Genomic DNA, 18576 nt, shown 5'->3' on the forward strand with positions numbered 1-18576 from the left:
AATACAACTCATTGTCTAACAGGTGAGGTTTCATTCTGGAAATTGACTTATCCAGTATTACCATTACCTGGGATGGTAACTCTCCAGCATTTCATTAAACATTCTGATGCTTCCAAAAAAAAAGATCAATATTGAATGCTGTATACACAAGCTTTAACAACAAAGCTGTTAAAGATTTGGAAACTACTCCCATAAATGCAAGTACGTGTATGTTCTATGGGCATGTGCTTAACAAAGCGATACCATCCGTGCACAAACCAGGTAGAATTGAACAAGAACTCATTCCTATTAAACCGTGAAAATGACTGTGAAACTGAGTTGAAAAGCAATAGGAGTTTCAGAGTGGAACTGCTGCTATTTCCTGGCACTCAGTTAGGTTGCCAGGAATTCTCCTATAACTCACTCACTCAACTGCTAGAAGATCTGAACTGCAGCCAGGAGTCATGTTTTTGATGCCAAAATTATATTCTCCCCTAATATAGTGAACAACAGCAGTTTCAAATGCTCTAATCAAATCTGAGCGTAAGTGGAGTTCCTGCAACATGCTTAGGATAAAAATCACATGATTAATTCTTAACCACAAAGAACAGTAGAAAAATATCTCTAAAACCAGTTCAATTTATTAGCCAGAACAAAATTGAATGGGTAAGAACAATATTTTAGCCCGCTCTCTTGCAAAGCTTAGTGTGTTCGGTCATGAAAGACTCAAATCTAATCACACAAAATTGTAAATAAGATAATCATAAACATTAGATAGCATGAAAATAACTGTATATTGCTCAAGGTCACTCTAAATTAACAGAGATTTTACTGGAAAAGAGCACTATGCTAAAAACAGCAGTAAAACATCTGAGTAAACAGGACATGAAGAAACAGTAAATAATTTGAATTAACAAATGTTAAATGCATTGATATTGAAATGGATTCTCAAAATGTATCAAATGAATAACCTTAATATGAAATATTGATTATTAAATATAGATGTTTAGACTCCATTCTAATGATTGCTCTTTAAAATACAACATTCAATGCAAATTTTTATTAACCTACTGTTTCTTATACAACAATATATTTGCAGTAGTTGCAAATCATCAGGCAGGGGACATTTTAAGAAAGGAACTTTTTTAAACTCAGCTTTTCTGATTATATGTTTTCTCAAAGAAAAGAATTCCTCACTTTTCTGTGCTCTCTAGGACATTATATCTTGATCCAAAAAAATCACTGACAACTGCAAGGTTGGCATTGGAAAGTAATTAGAAACATCGTGAATAACGTATTATCCTTTAGGTGGAGTACCATGGGTTTTAAAGCACAAGTACTTTTAAATCAAAACAGGATACCATTCACAAATTACAGGATACATGTAAAAATAATTATGGAATAAATATTGAAAAATTCTAAATAGGCATTTCCTATTCTGCAGGTATTTTGTAATGCTGGCAACCATCACAATGAAAATATCACTTTATTATAATTACATACCAAATAAAATCAAAATTAGGTCAGCTGAGGTTGTTGCATTTTCATCTGCAGCTGACAGCCAAGAAAGCCAGTAAAAATTGGAAGAACATAGAACATAGAAAAATACAGCGCAGTACAGGCCCTTCGGCCCTCGATGTTGCGCCGACCAAAGCCTACCTAACCTACACTGGCCCAATAACCTCCATATGCTTGTCTAATGCCCGCTTAAATGACCATAAAGAGGGAGAGTCCACCACTGCTACTGGCAGGGCATTCCATGAACTCACAACCCGTTGAGTAAAAAATCTACCCCTAACATCTGTCCTATACCTACCACCCCTTAATTTAAAGCTGTGTCCCCTCGTAACAGCTGACTCCATACGCGGAAAAAGGTTCTCACTGTCAACCCTATCTAAACCCCTAATCATCTTGTACACTAATCAAAAGATCAAAACTTTAAAAAGATCTAGCTATAGCATACAGATCGCAGTGGTTCAAGGCCACAGCTCACAAACAGCTTCTCAAGGGCAACTAGGGTTAGGCAATAAATCCTGGCCCAGCCAGAAATGCCCACATCCCATGAGTGAATAAAAACACATCAAAAGAAAACAAAATGAGACTTTCCATCCCTCATATAAATTTCCCCAATTAAATTACAATCAGGACAAACTACAAATAATCTTTCATTTGTTCAGGCACAACCCATCCCTGTGAATCACAAGTATACGCTTTTCAGTTTTGGTGTACTTTGGCATCAAAAACCTACCTCATCACACATGATATGACCAGACATTACTGATCACATATCATGGTTGCTGGCACATGTAAATAGTTACCCACTCACAGAAATAGAAGATAATTGCATGTGTCTTTCTACTAGTTTTGTATTCAGTTAGCATTATATGGAAATGGGCAATCCTTCATCTTAGTCTGAAGGGAAAATAGACACTAATGAATCTGTTCCATGTGTACATTTAGCACATAATTAAAACAATCTTAATTTCATTTTTGACAAATGTTAAGTATTTTTGAAATAAAAAGGATACATGAATATATTCCAAGACTGCAAAATACTATGGAAAAGCAAAATTGAGATGCAAGTGATAACAAAAGAAATTGCTATCCGAAAGTTACCAGAATATGTCACAAGGCAGATACCATATTTTCTGTGGAAAAATGTACGTCTGCTCTCAATCAAGAATCTGACTGAGAACCAAACGTTCAATGCCTGCATTAAATTTTAAATGAAAACATGTGCGACAATATCCAGCGGCAATACAAGGGAAGTTTAATCCTCTCAGCTTATCTCTGCTAACGTATTTGTACTGAAGATACAGAAGGATCAACTGACACACATGCTTTTTATAAGCAGATCTAAGGTGTATGAAAATGAAAATGCGCTGTAAACAACCATAATATTTTGCTTCCACAGGACTTGTTTTATGGTATACTGTAATTATGTTGAGCTAATTTATTTCATTTAAGGGAAAAGTTAACAACGCTAAAATTATCTCATTCCTACAAAACAGTAGAACAGATGGACTGGAGGAACTGGTGTCAGCCAGGTTTTTCAATCCCAGTGAGATGAATGAGGTTAAGAAAGTGGTTAATAAGACATAGGTATTCTAGGCTTTATAAAGAGAGGCATGAAGTACAAAAGTATAAAAGCACGGAAGTTATAGTAAATATTTTTAAAACACATTGGTTGGTCCTTAACTGAAACATTTTGTTTAAATCTGGGCTCCATAATTTAGGTAGACATGTGGTCGCTTTACAGAAAGTGCAGAATACAGTCCAAAGTAAGAAAACCTTCAGTTATGTGGATAGCTTGGAGAAAATGGGACTTGCCTTGCCAGAAAAATGGTAGTGAAAACAATTGATAAAGGTGTTTGAAATCATTAGGGGTTTGGACAGAGTACATTGAAACATATTTGCAGTAACATTGGGAATCAGAAGAACAAATTTAAAGTGAATGAAGACAAAATAACCACAGGCAACAGGATGAGAAACCTTAAAATAAAGAACTGTGGATGCTGAAGATCTGAAACAAAAACAGAAATTGCTGGAGAAGCTCAGCATGTCTCGATACATCTATGGAGAGAAAACAGAGTCAACATTTTGAGTCCAGTGATACCACTGGACTCAAATGTTAACTTTTTCTCCCCACAGATGCTGCCAGATCTGCTGAGTTTGTTCAGCAATTTATGCTTTTTGGATGAGAAAAACCTTTGTGTTTCTTTGCACAGCAAGCAGTTTGGATCTGGAAAGTGCCAAGCGTGTACTGAAGGCAGAGGTTCTCAAAAGGAAACTGGAAGATAACCTGACGAAAATAAATGATGTTAGCTTTATCAGGAAAGTGACAAAGTATTGCTGTTACAAAGAGTCACAAAGGACATGAGGGGCTTCCTTTGGTGTTATAACTGTATTCTTATGCCAAAAGCAGCACCAAAAATATTTGAAAATTAGGTCAGAAGTTGGGGATTCTGCTGAAAGTAACTCAACTTCTGTATCTGCAGAGTCTGTCCATCATTTGAACATACAAGTCAGGAGTGACTTTAAAATCTCTCTACTTGATGCAGCTCCAACAACATTCAAGAAGTTCGACATCCTCCAGGACCAAAGCCATCCAATTTATGGCTCCCCGTCCCCTTAAAAATTTACTCCCTGCACCACCATTTAGATTAGCATAAGTGTGCACCAAATATAAGAGGCACTGCAGCAGCTTGCAGAGCTTCCTTCAACAGCATCCTAAAAACCCAACGACAACCAAGAAAGCCAAAGGCAAAAGGCACATGCGACACCATGACCTGCAGGTTCCCTTCCGGGTCACACACCATCCTGACTTGTATTGCTATTCTATCACTTCTGTTGTTTAATTTAAATACGTTCAATCAGCCAAAGGGATGAGGTGACCAAAAGCTTGGTCTCATTTAACTATTCCCAGGTTGGGTAACATAGACCAGCCTGAAAATAATATCTCTTCTCCATTTCAATTCTAGCTTAAAAAAAAACATTCCCTCCTTATTCAAAGCATTTTTAAAATTTTTCATTTCATACATCAATTACCTTGAAGGCCTCTCTGATTGATTTCAAGATTTGTGGCAAATTTTAAACTGCAGCTGCAAATCTCTATCCAACCTAGGGATCCACTCTCCAACAGTTCAAAGGTAAATTTGTTTATCAGCAATGTGATACTGAGCCAGAGATTAGGACAGTTCCTGATTTGATTTGATGTATTTGAGTTCACTTTGGACCTGCAGGAGCGATGTAACAATGAACTGAAGTAGATGTTATCAGCTAATATTCATACATTTGCCTTCACACATTGATCTTCACTCAAAGAAAAGTTATTTTTAGAAGATGTAGACATCTAACGTCTATGTAACTAATACTGCTACAACAGTTTTCAAGAACAATAGAAAAACATGGAAAAATACATCAATCCATTTACCTGATGAAACTGTGAAAGTTAATATTTATAATAACTCAGTATCGTACAACTTTGTAGAAGTTCTATTTAACAGTTACAATTCTATATTCAGAAGAAGAGCGATATGATGAAGAGGCATATCACAGTTCTGAATCAACACTGACCACAATGTGTAAGTGAACTTGATACCTCGTGTTCCGGTGGTGACCTGCTGAGTTTTGTCAGGATTTTAAACAATATGCATTGAGTAAGAAGAGACATTTTTCCAAAAGTTATCATTTCCCTTTAAAGCTTCTAAAGTAACAATTAAGCATGAACTAAACAAGACTCAGTAGCTTAAATTGGTGTAAATCTTTTTTTTTGCAAAATCACTTTAAAATAAGATATAAATTAAACTTTAATAAAATAGGCAGTGTCTGTGTGAAATTTAATATTTAAACCTATGAACAATCAAAACAGTACAAGCAATTGCATCCCTGCTCTACCAAAACTTCCTGTTTCTGCCCATTTCCTTGGTCTTACATCATACACCATATGTATAAAACTTCTGCATAAACATATTCTGTGTTTCCAATCCAGTTTGAAGGATAGCTTCAAAACACAATTCAGTGGTTCACATCCAAAAAATTCTGTGGAAAGTGGTGTGAAAAGAAAATTGTGGATTCAGTGATAACAAGTGAGACAGAAAGCTCCAAGTAACTTCTTGGATTAAGTGTAGTTTTAAATCCATCATTGCTAAATAACCCTCTTACAGGCCACTTGTTTTCTCTCATCAGAATGAGGTACCACAATATTGTGTACGAGATTTCTGTTTGTTTGCTATTTCAACTTTTAGAAAGGTAAGTTAAACATGAGACTGGCAAACATTTAAAATTCAACATATGCCTTTTTTAAAAAAAATTCTGAACTCTGAAATTTACCATCCAAGTTGTTTTGTGCCCGTGAAAGGGTTAGTAGATAATTACTTGAAAAATAGTGCACCTATATAAAGTTTGTAAATAAAACTCCTTCTTTTGTATGCAACAGCTTGAGTGAACCTTACCAAGAAGAAAGTTGAATGCAGTGAGAGAACATTTTTTATCCCAATTAATCAATTTGTAATCGATAATGCAAAGTTATTCAGCATGCATGAACCACACCACATTTAGCATTAAGCTGGCCCCATCCACTGCCAATCAGCTGGCTGCATGGTCCAAAATCATTACAGTTTAAGACCATCCAGCAATGTTAAGGATCATTTCAGTAATGGCCAAGCAAGTATCTCTAATACCTCTCTTTAGAAACGAAGCCGTTCTCTGGATTATTGCAAGCCCTAATGAGGAAAATGAATGAAAGTACACATGAGGAAAAATGAAATCATTTTTACAAAGGCTTTGAACTGAGATGTTGAGAAAGTGAACTATATGCAATGTTGGCAAATTTACCCTGTGTATAATTTACTGAATATGGGAATGCAAAAAGTCACAACCTGTTTTGTTGATCTACACAAATGATACATAAAATGTTCATGTTATTGTATATTGATCAGAAAAGCAGAAACCGTGTTAACATTTTTCCGAACAATGGCATGATGAAACACTGTTCTTAAGGTATTGGGCATTTTAATTTATGTCATTGACTTATGTGAGCTCTAAACACATCAGGGCTGAATTTCAAAGGACCAGTCGGAAGAACCAAGCATGGGAGCATGTTTGCATGCATCTAGTGTATGGTACACTTATACAATCACTTATAAAATGTCAGTACTATTTTCTTTTGCTACCAGATCAATTTTTAGCTATGTTCGAATAGTTTCTGGCAGTGGAAATGTAGCTCCATGTAAAGCTGTCTGTTCTTCTGCTTTACAACTTTAGTGTTTTTTCTATTGCTTATTACTTTCATTGGCATAAATTACATGGTTGATCACTTTATTTCTAAAACATGAGAAGATGACTTTTTTTTTCCCCAAACTACATCATCTAAGATAATGAACCAATATATTCTTGTGTTTTAAAAGCTGCAGATAGATTGCACTCCTATTAAGTCATCCATTCAACTTCATCCTCCAGAGAAACTAGATTAATCAGACAGCTAAAGTCAACTTAGTTTCCATCCCAATTATTTCAACAGGGTGAGACCCAAGGCGGCTCTAGAATAAGAGGTTAATTTGCTCTTCTAGATTACACCCAAAGAAAATAAACATAGTTCCTCATTGGAAAGTATCCAGCCTGACCCTTCAGATTTGAGGAGTTCACATGGACGAGTTCCTCACTGACTTCAATTTCTTATTTCCAACCATAATATTTTGTCATTCAGTATTAAACTCACATGGAGGGCTGTTAACAACTTTTGGATCAGATGTTATAACATTTGTTCTTATTTGGGCAGCTACCCAAGCCTCCTCTTCAGTGGATTATATAATTTCAAATGTTTGTTTGATGGTATCTTTGGAACTTCTGTAGAAATTCTTGCCAAAACATTGTTATTATATTGTCTTATTAAAAAAAAGACAGCTGAATCAGTACTTAGTCCAAAAGAAGATTCAGTGGGACATTTACACCGCAATGGTAACATCGTTTTGAACAGGTTTGTGTTAACCTAGAGCTTAGCTTAGTGCTTAATTCAGAGGAGAGAACTGACCAGGAAGTATTACTCTGCTTCACTCCTGTTCAGTCATGTACTTAATCCAAATGCTCAATAGGAAACTTTAAAACTGATTGGCAGTGAGACCACAATTTTTACATAAATGTACAGACAGCCAACCTCAAGAATACAAATGAATTATTTGAAACCCAGCAGCTGTATAATGGAACACAAAGCATATCCCTGATACCCATTTGTAACTTATTTGTCTTTCCTCCACTGTAGCTTTTAAATGTACATATATGACTTATCAGATCAGTTTTATTTATGTTGCCAGGGATGGATAAGGGATCTTGGATCTAGATGTATTAATGATGCGTTACATAATCTATTCCTTCCTTAAATTTAATTACACTATCATAATTTGCCTTCAACTTGCAGGAATGGTTGCCATTTCAGTAGTAAAATTATGGCTTATTTCAAATCCCTTACTAAAACAATTACTTTCTGCATTGTTTGAAAAAGCACAATCTACAATTTCCTTTTGTATATTATGACAGATCACTATTACCAATCTCTTCTCAAAATCTGTTCCAAAATGGAGAATTCTTTTGCTTTTGGGCCTTTCTTTTTTTTCCTGAAAGGTCCAAGTGCAGTTTTGAGAGACAAATCACACAACATTTGTGACAGTGCTCTCTGTTTAGATAAAGAAGGTCCCATTAATTTTACAAGCTGCCATTAACTCTTCCACACCTCAAGCCATTATTAACAGTGATTCATCGTTTAGTACTTCAGCCTACAGTTAATAGCTCTATAACTTTTCTGATTTTTGTTCAGCAATATTCAATTGATGAGTCCCGAACATAGGATGTTGTGTAACTCTCCACCTACCATGCCTACATATAGTTTCTATGAAGTGTTTTTTGAGTGTGGAAACTTCTTGCTGATGTTGTTACCATTTTACCACATAAATTATCCCATTAGCAGTTCTTTGGACTGGTCTTTAGAATTTCTCACCATCCTATCATATTTATATCTCTCAAAGGATATTGTCTGCAGATTTTTAAAATTAAAAATTCACTTTGCATCCATTTGTTGTCAAGTTAGTAAGTAAAACATTTTTCCAATTCACAAAAACTCATGGTAAATTGCATTTAATCAAACATACTTAATCTCTGAAGTGTTCTAAGATTCCTACTGATCACAATAATTTAAAATAGCTTTAGCAATAGACAACTAGTACAAACAATTCAATGCTCCTTACCAGATTTCTTCTTTCCAATTGGTTCCCTATAATAAGAAAAGTGAAGTTATTAATGAGTGATTGATGAGTTTATTGTTACATCAGTGTTACTGGTTTAAAAGATGAACTTAAATCTCAAGATAATTTACAAAAAGGACTGTAGGAAAGATTAAAGTACAATATACTTTTTTTTCTAATTGTACAAATACAAATATTATTTTTCTACACATACCAATGCTCAATCTTTTAAAATTAATCATGATCAAATTTTCGTTAAAAAGTGCAGTTGAAAGAATTTCTGCTGCTTTGCCAGGGCTGCCAACCAAAGGAATTGTTGTTCCACTAATCAAGTTACTTTCAATAGACAGAAGTGACATGTAGATACATTTGATATTCTACCAAGTATTCATCAGAAGGTATCTCAAACACAGGTTAAGCTGGAACAGCAATAATAATGTTACACAAAATTGATTGAAAAATATTGGAAGAGAAAAGGTGAGGAGACACTTCCCGCAAAATGAATAGTCTAATTTTTTTTTCTAATATAAAGTATACATTCCCTGGATGAAATATTCATTTTTAAAACACTGTTCAGTCTCAATCCTTACCCCACGATGATTCAGTGGTGCCTGACTCTACAAACACTACCAATGGTAGGAAAGGGGAAAAATGGATTAAAAATACAATATCTCTCTGACACACACTACATTTTATCTCCTGTTGTTTTGAGTACATCATTAGCCAGCATTCACTCTTTATTTTTCTCATTTTTAAAAGCCTGGTTTATATATACTGCAAAAAATAATTGCCAAAATTCTGTCCAAAGTTAAGCTCAGTCTGTCCAAAACAAGCCCCATGGTACATATCAAAATACACTACAATCTGCTCGAGCCAGACAAGATACTTTGCAATCTGCCTGAGCCAGACAGGAAGCAAGGCAAATTCAAAACAGTTCTAGTAAGCTTAGGAGAGTCTTACGTGGAGCAATTCTATGTGCTCATTCTAACTTTGTTGGTGAGTTTAGAGGTGACTTGGGTTTAGACTATTTCAGCATAAAGCGGCAAAAAATGTGAAGCTTTTTAATTCAACTAATTTTAATTTAATTTGAACCTCCTGCTTTTTTAAAAAATATACTCATCACATATTTTGGCTCCACTAGTATTGTTTGATCTAGCAATGGGAGATTTTTTTAAAATGGAAAAGGTTAGAACTTTAATCAATGTACAGTATTCAAAATAGTTACGTCATAGATCATTGATGAAAGCATTTCTGATTAGCATACCAAACCCTGTGGAGGTACAAATGTTGGTGAGTGAGATAATTGATATCACAAACTAAAACTTCAGTTCAAACCAACGAGAAAACTTTTAACATATATAATTCATCTTTCTAAGCTAGTTACTTCAAAAATCCTGGCTCATATTGCATATTTCTGGTGTCTCAATCCTTTTGGAAAGATGTTTGCATATCTGTAGTGCAAAATGGTGGCATAATGGTTATTGTCATTGGACTCCTAATCCAGTGTCCCAGGCTGTGTTTTGAGACACAGTTCAAATCTCTGTATAGCAACTGGTGGAATTAAAAAATTTTTAAAAATCAATCAATTAATAAATCTGAAATTGGCAAACATAAAAATGTCATAAATTTGTATTAAAAGCTGATAAGTTCACGAATATTCTTTCAGAAGGGAAATCTGCTTTTGCAACCTGGTCTGGTCTACATCTGAATTCAGCTCTATACGAACGCACTGGATTATTAACTGCCCTTGGAATAGCTTTCGTGAACCATTCACTTGTACCAAACAATTACGGACAAGTTGAAAAGGAATAAATATGGACAAAGCACCCCTCCACCATTTCCAAAATGATCAAGACACTAGAAAAAACTACAGTACACCCGCCCCATCAACCTTGTGAGGTTCTCCTAACAAACATCAGGGGGCACGTATCAGAGCTGAAAGAGCAGTCCCACTGGTAAGTCAAGCAACGACCTGAGAGATTCATACCTTACAGACATCACCATCACAATCTCTTGTACCTTACCTAAGAGTGACAAAGGTAGCAACACAGTGGTATACAATTACAGGAGTTGGGAGGTCATGTTGCGGCTGTACAGGATTGTATTGCGGCTGTATTGGTTAGGCCATTGTTGGAATATTGTATGCAATTCTGGTCTTCTTCCTATCGAAAAGATGTTGTGAAACTTGAAAGGGTTCATAAAAGTTTTACAAGGATGTTGCCAGGGTAGGAGGATTTGAGCTATAGGGAGAGGCTGAACAAGCTCCTTCGGTCCAACCTGTCCATGCCGACCAGATATCCCAATCCAATCTGGCCCCACCTGCCAGCACCTGGCCCATATCCCTCCAAACCCTTCCTATTCATACACCCATCCATATGCCTTTTAAACGTTGCAATTGTACCAGCCTCCACCACATCCTCTGGCAGCTCATTCCAAACACTTACCACTCTCTGTGTGAAAAGGTTGCCCCGTAGATCTCTTTTATATCTTTCCCCTCTTACCCTAAACCCATGCCCTCTAGTTCTGGACTCCCTGACCCCAGGGAAAAGACTTTGCCTATTTACCCTATTCATGCCCCTCATAATTTTGTAAACCTCTATAAGGTTGCCCCTCAGCCTCTGATGCTCCAGGGAAAACAGCCCCAGCCTGTTCAGCCTCTCCCTGTAGCTCAAATCCTCCAACTCTGGCAACATCCTTGTAAGTCTTTTCTGAACCCTTTCAAGTTTCACAATATCTTTCTGATAGGAAGGAGACCAGAATTGCACGCAATATTCCAACAGTGGCCTAACCAATGTCCTCTACAGCCACAGCATGACCTCCTAAACTCCTGTACTCAATACTCTGATCAATAAAGGAAAGCATACCAAACACCTTCTTCACTATCCTATCTACCTGCGACTCCACTTTCAAGGAATATGAACCTGAACTCCATGTTCTCTTTGTTCAGCAACACTCCCTAGCACCTTAACATTTAGTGTATAAGTCCTGCTGAGATTTGCTTTCCCAAAATGCAGCACCTCACATTTACCTGAATTAAACTCCATCTGCCACTCCTCAGCCCACTGGCCCAACTGGTCAAGATTCTGTTGTAATCTGTGGTAACCTTCTTCGCTGTCCAGTACACCTCCAATTTTAGTGTCATCTGTAAACTTACCAACTGTACCTCTTATCCTCACATCCAAATCATTTATGTAATTGACAAAAAGTAGAGGGCCCAGCAGCGATCCTTGTGACACTCCACTGGTCACAGCCCTCCAGTCTGAAAAACAACCCTCCACCACCACCCTCTGTTTTCTACCTTTGAGCCAGTTCTGTATCCTTCGTGAGATCTAACCATGCTAACCAGTCTCCCATGGGAAACGCCTTGTCAAACGCCTTACTGAACTCCATATAGATCACATCTACTGCTCTGACCTCATCAATCCTCTTTGTTACTTCCTCAAAAAATTCATTCATGTTTGTGAGACATGATTTCCCACGCACAAAGCCATGTTGACTTATCCCTAATCAGTCTTTGCCTTTCCAAATACATGTACATCCTGTACCTTAGGATTCCCTCCAACAACTTGCCCACCAGCGATGTCAGGCTCACTGGTCTATAGTTCCCTGGCTTGTCCTTACCATCCTTCTTAAACAGTGGCACCACGTTAGCCAATGTCCAGTCTTCTGGCACCTCACTTGTGACTATCGATGATACAAATATCTCAGCAAGATGCCCAGCAATCACTTCTCTAGCTTCCCACAGAGTTCTGGGGTACACCTGATCAGGTCCTGGGGATTTATCCAACTTTACCAGTTTTTCTCTGTCATTTTCCACAGTAAATACTGATAATGATTTAGTATCTCCCCCATTTTCCGCGGCTCCACACAAAGGCCACATTGCTGATCTTTGAGGGGCCCTATTCTCTCCCTAGTTACCCTTTTGTCCTTAATGTATTTGTAAAAACTCTTTGGATTCTCCTTAATTCTATTTGCCAAAGCTATCTCAGGTCTCCTTTTTACCCTCCTGATTTCCCTCTTAAGTATACTCCTACTTCGTTTATACTCTTCTAAGGATTCAGTCAATCTATCCTGTCTATATCTTACATATGCTTCCTTCTTTTTCTTAACCAAACACTCAATTTCTTTAGTCATCCAACATTCCCTATACCTACCAGCCTTTCCTTTCACCCTAACAGGAAAATACTTTCTCTGGATTCTCATTTCTGAAGGCTTCCCATTTTCCAGCCGTCCCTTTACCTGCGAACATCTGCCCCTAATCAGCTTTCAAAATAAGGTGATCATCCCTTTCTTATTTCTCAGTTCCACCCAAATAACTTCCCTGGATGTATTCCTGGGAATATCCTCCCTCAGCATAGCTGTAATGCTATCCCTTATTAAAAATGCCACTCCCCCTCCTCTCTTGCCTCCCTTTCGATCCTTCCTGTAGCATTTGTATCCTGGAACATTAAGCTGCCAGTCCTGCTCATCCCTGAGTCATGTTTCCATAATTGCTATGATATCCCAGTCCCATGTTGCTAACCATGTCCTGAGTTCATCTGCCTTCCCTGTTGGGCCTCTTGCATTGAAATAAATGCAGTTTAATTAGTCCTACCTTGTCCCTGCCTGCCCTGAGTGTTTGACTCGCTTCTGTTCTCAACTGTACCAGTCTCAGATTGATCTTTCCTCACTATCCCCCTGGGTCCCACTCCCCCCCCCCCCCCCACCACACACCCCCAACCCACCTTACCAGTTTAAATTCTTCCGAGCAGCACCAGCAACTTTTCCTGCCAGTAGATTAGTCCCTTTCCAATTTAGGTGCAATCCGTCCTTCTTGTACAGGTCACTTCTACCCCAAAAGAGATTCCAATGATCCAAAATGTGAATCCTTCTCCCATACACCAGCTCCTCAGCCATACATTCATCTGCTCTATCCTCCTATTCCTGCCCTCACTAGTTCGTAGCACCGGGAGTAATCCAGATATTAATACTCTCGAGGACCTCCTTTTTACATTTCTGCCTGTCTGTAATCTCCATTCAGAATCTTAACCTTTTCCATTCCTATGTCATTGGTTCCAATGTGGACAATGACCTCTTGCTGGTCCCTCCCCCTTGTGAGAACATTCTGTACCCTCTCTGAGATATCCTTGATCTTGGCACCACGGAAGCAATATACCATTCTTGCTTTTTCGCTGCTGGTCACAGAAACATCTGTCTGTACCTCGGACTAGATAATTGCCTAACACAATTGATCTCTTGGAACTCGACGTACCCCTCGTTGCATTAAAGCCAGTCTCAATACCAGAAACTTGGCTTTTCACACTACGTTCCCCTGAGAATCCATCACCCCCTACATTTTCCAAAACAGCATACCTGTTTGAAATGGGTATATCCACAAAAGCTCCTGTACTAGCTGCCTACCTCTTTTACCTTTCCTGGAGTTAACCCATCTATATGACTGTACCTGAAACTTTCCCCCTTTCTCTAACTGCCATCCATCAAATACTGTGGCTGTTGCAAATTCCTTATTGCTTCTAACTGTCTCTCCAACCGATCCATTCGATCTGATAAGATCCGCAGCCAACAGTATTTATGGCAGATATAATCCGCAGTAACCCTTAAACTCTCTTTACACTCCCACATCTGACAAGAAGTACACATCACTCTATTAAAGGTCATTTTTGCTCCTTCACAATCTACAGACCCAGAAAATAACACAGTCTTATTCCTCTACAAATACTGCCCCAGGTTAAATGAATAGTTATGGCTTATATTTTAAGTTTAATCAAGAGACATACCTCCAAAAACATATAATCAAGAAAGAATCCACTCTACTCACTCCTGCAGATTCTCTGCAGGCCACATTTAAAAACAACGATTAACTTATCGGATTTTGTTTTGTGAACTTCTCCCAACAGTTCCTCCAAGATCAGTTGTGAATTTCACTGTTTGTTAATTTTCCCAGATGCACTCCGATGTCCAACGATACATGAACTCAAACAGCAAAGGCGGTAACTATGCAGGTTCGCCCCCACCACCTCTCTCTCTCTCTCCTGCACTGACCTCGCCACGTGCTTCCTTTGTCTGCTCTTCTCCCTTTTAAAACTGTTGTTGTTTGACTTTTTTCCCCCCAAGTTCTAAAACAATCCAACCGCATATAAAACAGTAATTTCTGCTCCTGGAAATTGAGGAAATCATCTCCAGCACCTAAAATACCTCAAAAAAAAGAGCAGCTGTTACAGCCAGAAATTTTCCTGTCCAATGTTTGATCTTTAACCTTGGATTTTTTTCTAACAATTATCTATTTTGTGTATTTTGAGATATTGCCTTAAATGACTGCTGCTGCATTTCTATTGACCCATTATTTAACCTAATTTACCAATTCATTTTAGGAAGCTCTGCTTTCATGCCCTCATAATTGCCTTAAGTTTTAAAAGAATAGTTTCAGACCACCTCCTCTCTTCGTGAAAACAATTGTAAAATTCACACACATTTCTGCCCATCCAGGAGCACTTTCATGATGAGATTGTTAACAAACCTGATCTCGTTGTACAATAACACGTCTAGAACAATCTGCCATCAGGTTGGCCCAGAATATGCAGTTCTGAGAAACTATCCCAAAAACATTCTATGAGTTCTTCTTCTCAACTGTCTTTGCCCATCTGACTTTTGCAGGTTATATGTAGGTTAAAATCTCTCATGATTATTTCTGACAAACTCCCATTTTTTTTCATTTATGCTTCACCATACCTTGTGGTAACTATTAGGGAGCTGAACACTGCTCCCACAACTGTTTTCTGGACTTTGGTCACCTCTCTATTATGCTAATATCATCATTAACAAACAGGATCTTGACAATTTCTAGGCTCTTCTGAACATTAAGTTTGCTCTCAACACTGTTCACAATATCATGGGAGATTGATGACTATAATTCCCACTAAATGTGCAGTTTAACAAAAGAACCTGTACTTTAAGTTTGTGCAATTACTATCATACATTACAAGAACACCTTTTGATACCTGCATCCATGTTATTAACGGTTATAATCATTTCTTGCTGATTGAAGTAATTTTTCAACATTAGAACAGTGAATAACACACAACAGCTTCGACACAATTTCACATCCCAAACTCCACGGGACAAAGTTGATCAGGAAATCAAGTACACACAATAAGTAACTCCAGTTAATGCAAAACTGAGGGAACAGCAAAAACAGAGGAAGTGGTAATGTATAATGCTTGTTAATCAAAATCTGAAAATATTTAAAGATTGTGTATCCACAACCTTTTAAGGAGGGGAATTCCAAAGACTCTCAACCCTCCAAGAGGAAAACATGTTTGCTCATCTGTGTTTTAAATGGGCACCCCCTTATTTATTAGCTATGACCCTTTAGTTGTATACTCTCCTACAAGAGGAAATATCCTTCCAGCATTCTCCCACACCTCACCCCGCACCAATCAAGTCCCCTCAGGATCTTTTATGTTCCAATAATGTAATCTCGGTCTTTTCTAAACTCTAGCGAATACAGGCCTAGCGTTTCCAGCTTTATAGCCAAGGTGTGAAGTCAGCAGCTCCTGAACCCTGTGCAGGCTATGTGAACTTGGAAAGTGCTTGCTACTCTGGCAATTAGTGGAATCTTTCAAGGACACAATACATTGCAAGAGTTTCCCAGCCATTACTGCCATTGATTCTTGATCCTGTATGATATGTCAAGAGTGGCTGGGTCCAAGATTTGTATTCCCCACAGTAGGTCAATGCTTAAAATTGAAATTCAACATTGTGATGTGATCACAGGTTTCTTTCTCCCGCACTATGTGGGTATCTGTTTAATGCTTTTGCCCAATGAAGGTCCTCACGTTGTCTAAAAATGCAGCCCTCTCCCTCCTAAAATGACATACTTACCCCACTCACTCTGGGTGTGGTCACAACTATTTTAATTTTCATTGTGCACTTGTAGTTTGGATTGTGATAGAAATATATGACAGCTGTGCTTTACAGAGTGAGTCACATTGTCAGTCTCTCAGTATAAGTGATGCCCTACATCTTCATATGTGTTCCTTGGTTGTCCTCCAAGTCAACACTATCACTTTTGATCTTCACCGTGTTAGTACCCAACATGGTTATTTAACTGTTCATCTCTGCACTTTATCCCCTGAGTTCGAGATATATTGCATAGTAATGCCCAACATTTGGATATCAGTGCATGACAACTAAAGCCAAGGTAATGTCGGCCATCAATGACGTCCTCCTCCTGCATTATGCCTTTCCCTCACCTTCCTTCATGTTGTATTGCCCCCTCCATCATTGACAACTGTTATTCCCCTCTACATCCCAGTATGCTGGATCTCCAACCTCCACAACTGAGATCTCCAGCTGCTCTCTCCCAGTGGCCCCTGATGACCCCTCTTGAATTTAAAGGATGAAGCCCCAGGACTGACCATGACTCCCTCCATTGACCAACTTGGATGGACAGCCACAACTGACTATTAATTAGAATCCTGACAGATGTGTGGATCCCCAGGATGGTTGCACTGGACTGATTTCAGAGACTGCCTTGGTAGCTCTTGATTAAATGCATCTCCACTGACATGACTAAGGACCCTTAGACTTTAAAATATTGCAAGGGCTTCAGCCAAATAGTCATGGGCTTGCTGCTTATGTGGCTGGTACTGGAGATTGATGTAGCAAGGAAATGATACAACGCATCCATGCCTGGACTGATAACTGCTACCAACCATGATAAGTTGTCTGGCTTTGTATCTGTGCTAAAAGGCAAGTCATGACAATAGTTTTTAAGAGTTTTTAAAGCTCTGGCTCATAGGGCAAAGCACAAAAAGCCAAGGCAGAGATGCTATCAGCATCCAACCTGGCACAAAGTAGTAAGTGCTAAGAGCACGGAGACTTGAGATCACCCTGACGCAATCAGGGATTGATGCCTGTCCTCACAGGCAAAGTGTGCTGGCAGCAACATTCCAAAGACAAGGACCAGTGCACTGTTAGGTACAGCACTGAACACTATTGAAACTGGAGTAGAGATGTACGATCCAGTTGTTATGTGGTCTGATGCCAACACCCAAGGACAGGGGTGTGTGTGTGTGTGCAATGACTGCCGATGGAGCGTGCCCTGAGATGTTGGTGACTACTTCCAAGATAGAGAGTTAGAGAAGCAAGTGGTGAGCTGGAGTCACCAGGTACCCATTCTGACTTTCAGGTCAGAAACTGTTGCTGTCTAGTTTCTACTCAGCAGATAGGAGAATGAAAAAATGCATATAAACAAAGGCAAGATTAAGTAATAGTGAGATGTTAAGTGGGGGTAAAAGAGGGGGAGGTGTGGCATTGCTTGTCAAAGATAGTATTACAGCGGTGGAAAGGACGATGGATGAAGACTCGCCATCTGAGGTAGTTTGGGCTGAGGTTAGGAATAGGAAAGGTGAGGCCACCCTGTTAGGAGTCTTTTACAGGCCTCCTAATAGTCCGAGAAACGTAGAAGAAAGGATTGCGAGGATGATTCAGGAGAAGAGTGAAAGTAATAGGGTGGTTGTTGTGGGGGACTTTAACTTTCCTGATATTGATTGGGAAAGCTACAGCTCAAGTTCGTTAGATGGGTCAGTGTTTGTCCAATGTGTGCAGGAGGGTTTCCTGACACAATATGTAGATAGGCCAACAAGAGGTGAGGCCATACTGGATTTGGTTCTGGGTAACGAACCAGGCCAGGTGTTAGAATTAGAGGTAGGTGAGCACTTTGGGGACAGTGACCACAATTCGGTGACTTTTACTTTAGTGATGGATAGGGTTAAGTGTGCACTGCAGGGTAAGAGTTATAGCTGGGGGCAGGGAAATTATGATGTGGTGAGGCATGACTTAGGATGCGTGGCTTGGAAAA

At 38.6% G+C, this 18576-nt stretch overlaps 1 protein-coding gene across 4 annotated transcripts in view; it reads right to left on the reverse strand.

Moving 5' to 3' along the window:
- Positions 1 to 18576, reverse strand: part of sh3pxd2b (SH3 and PX domains 2B) — a 353494-nt gene that overhangs the window by 74432 nt on the left and 260486 nt on the right. For 3 of the 4 annotated variants that reach the window (XM_072590958.1, XM_072590956.1, XM_072590960.1), the window contains exons 6-7: positions 8718 to 8743; positions 6162 to 6203 (exon numbers count right to left, since the gene is read on the reverse strand). In XM_072590958.1, the coding sequence (XP_072447059.1) occupies positions 6162 to 6203; positions 8718 to 8743 (68 nt within the window). The remainder of the gene's footprint in view (positions 1 to 6161; positions 6204 to 8717; positions 8744 to 18576) is intronic. The other variant, XM_072590959.1, reaches the window with a different exon arrangement.

Source organism: Chiloscyllium punctatum, chromosome 20, assembly GCF_047496795.1.
Source record: "Chiloscyllium punctatum isolate Juve2018m chromosome 20, sChiPun1.3, whole genome shotgun sequence".
Classification (NCBI taxonomy): Eukaryota; Metazoa; Chordata; class Chondrichthyes; order Orectolobiformes; family Hemiscylliidae; genus Chiloscyllium; species Chiloscyllium punctatum.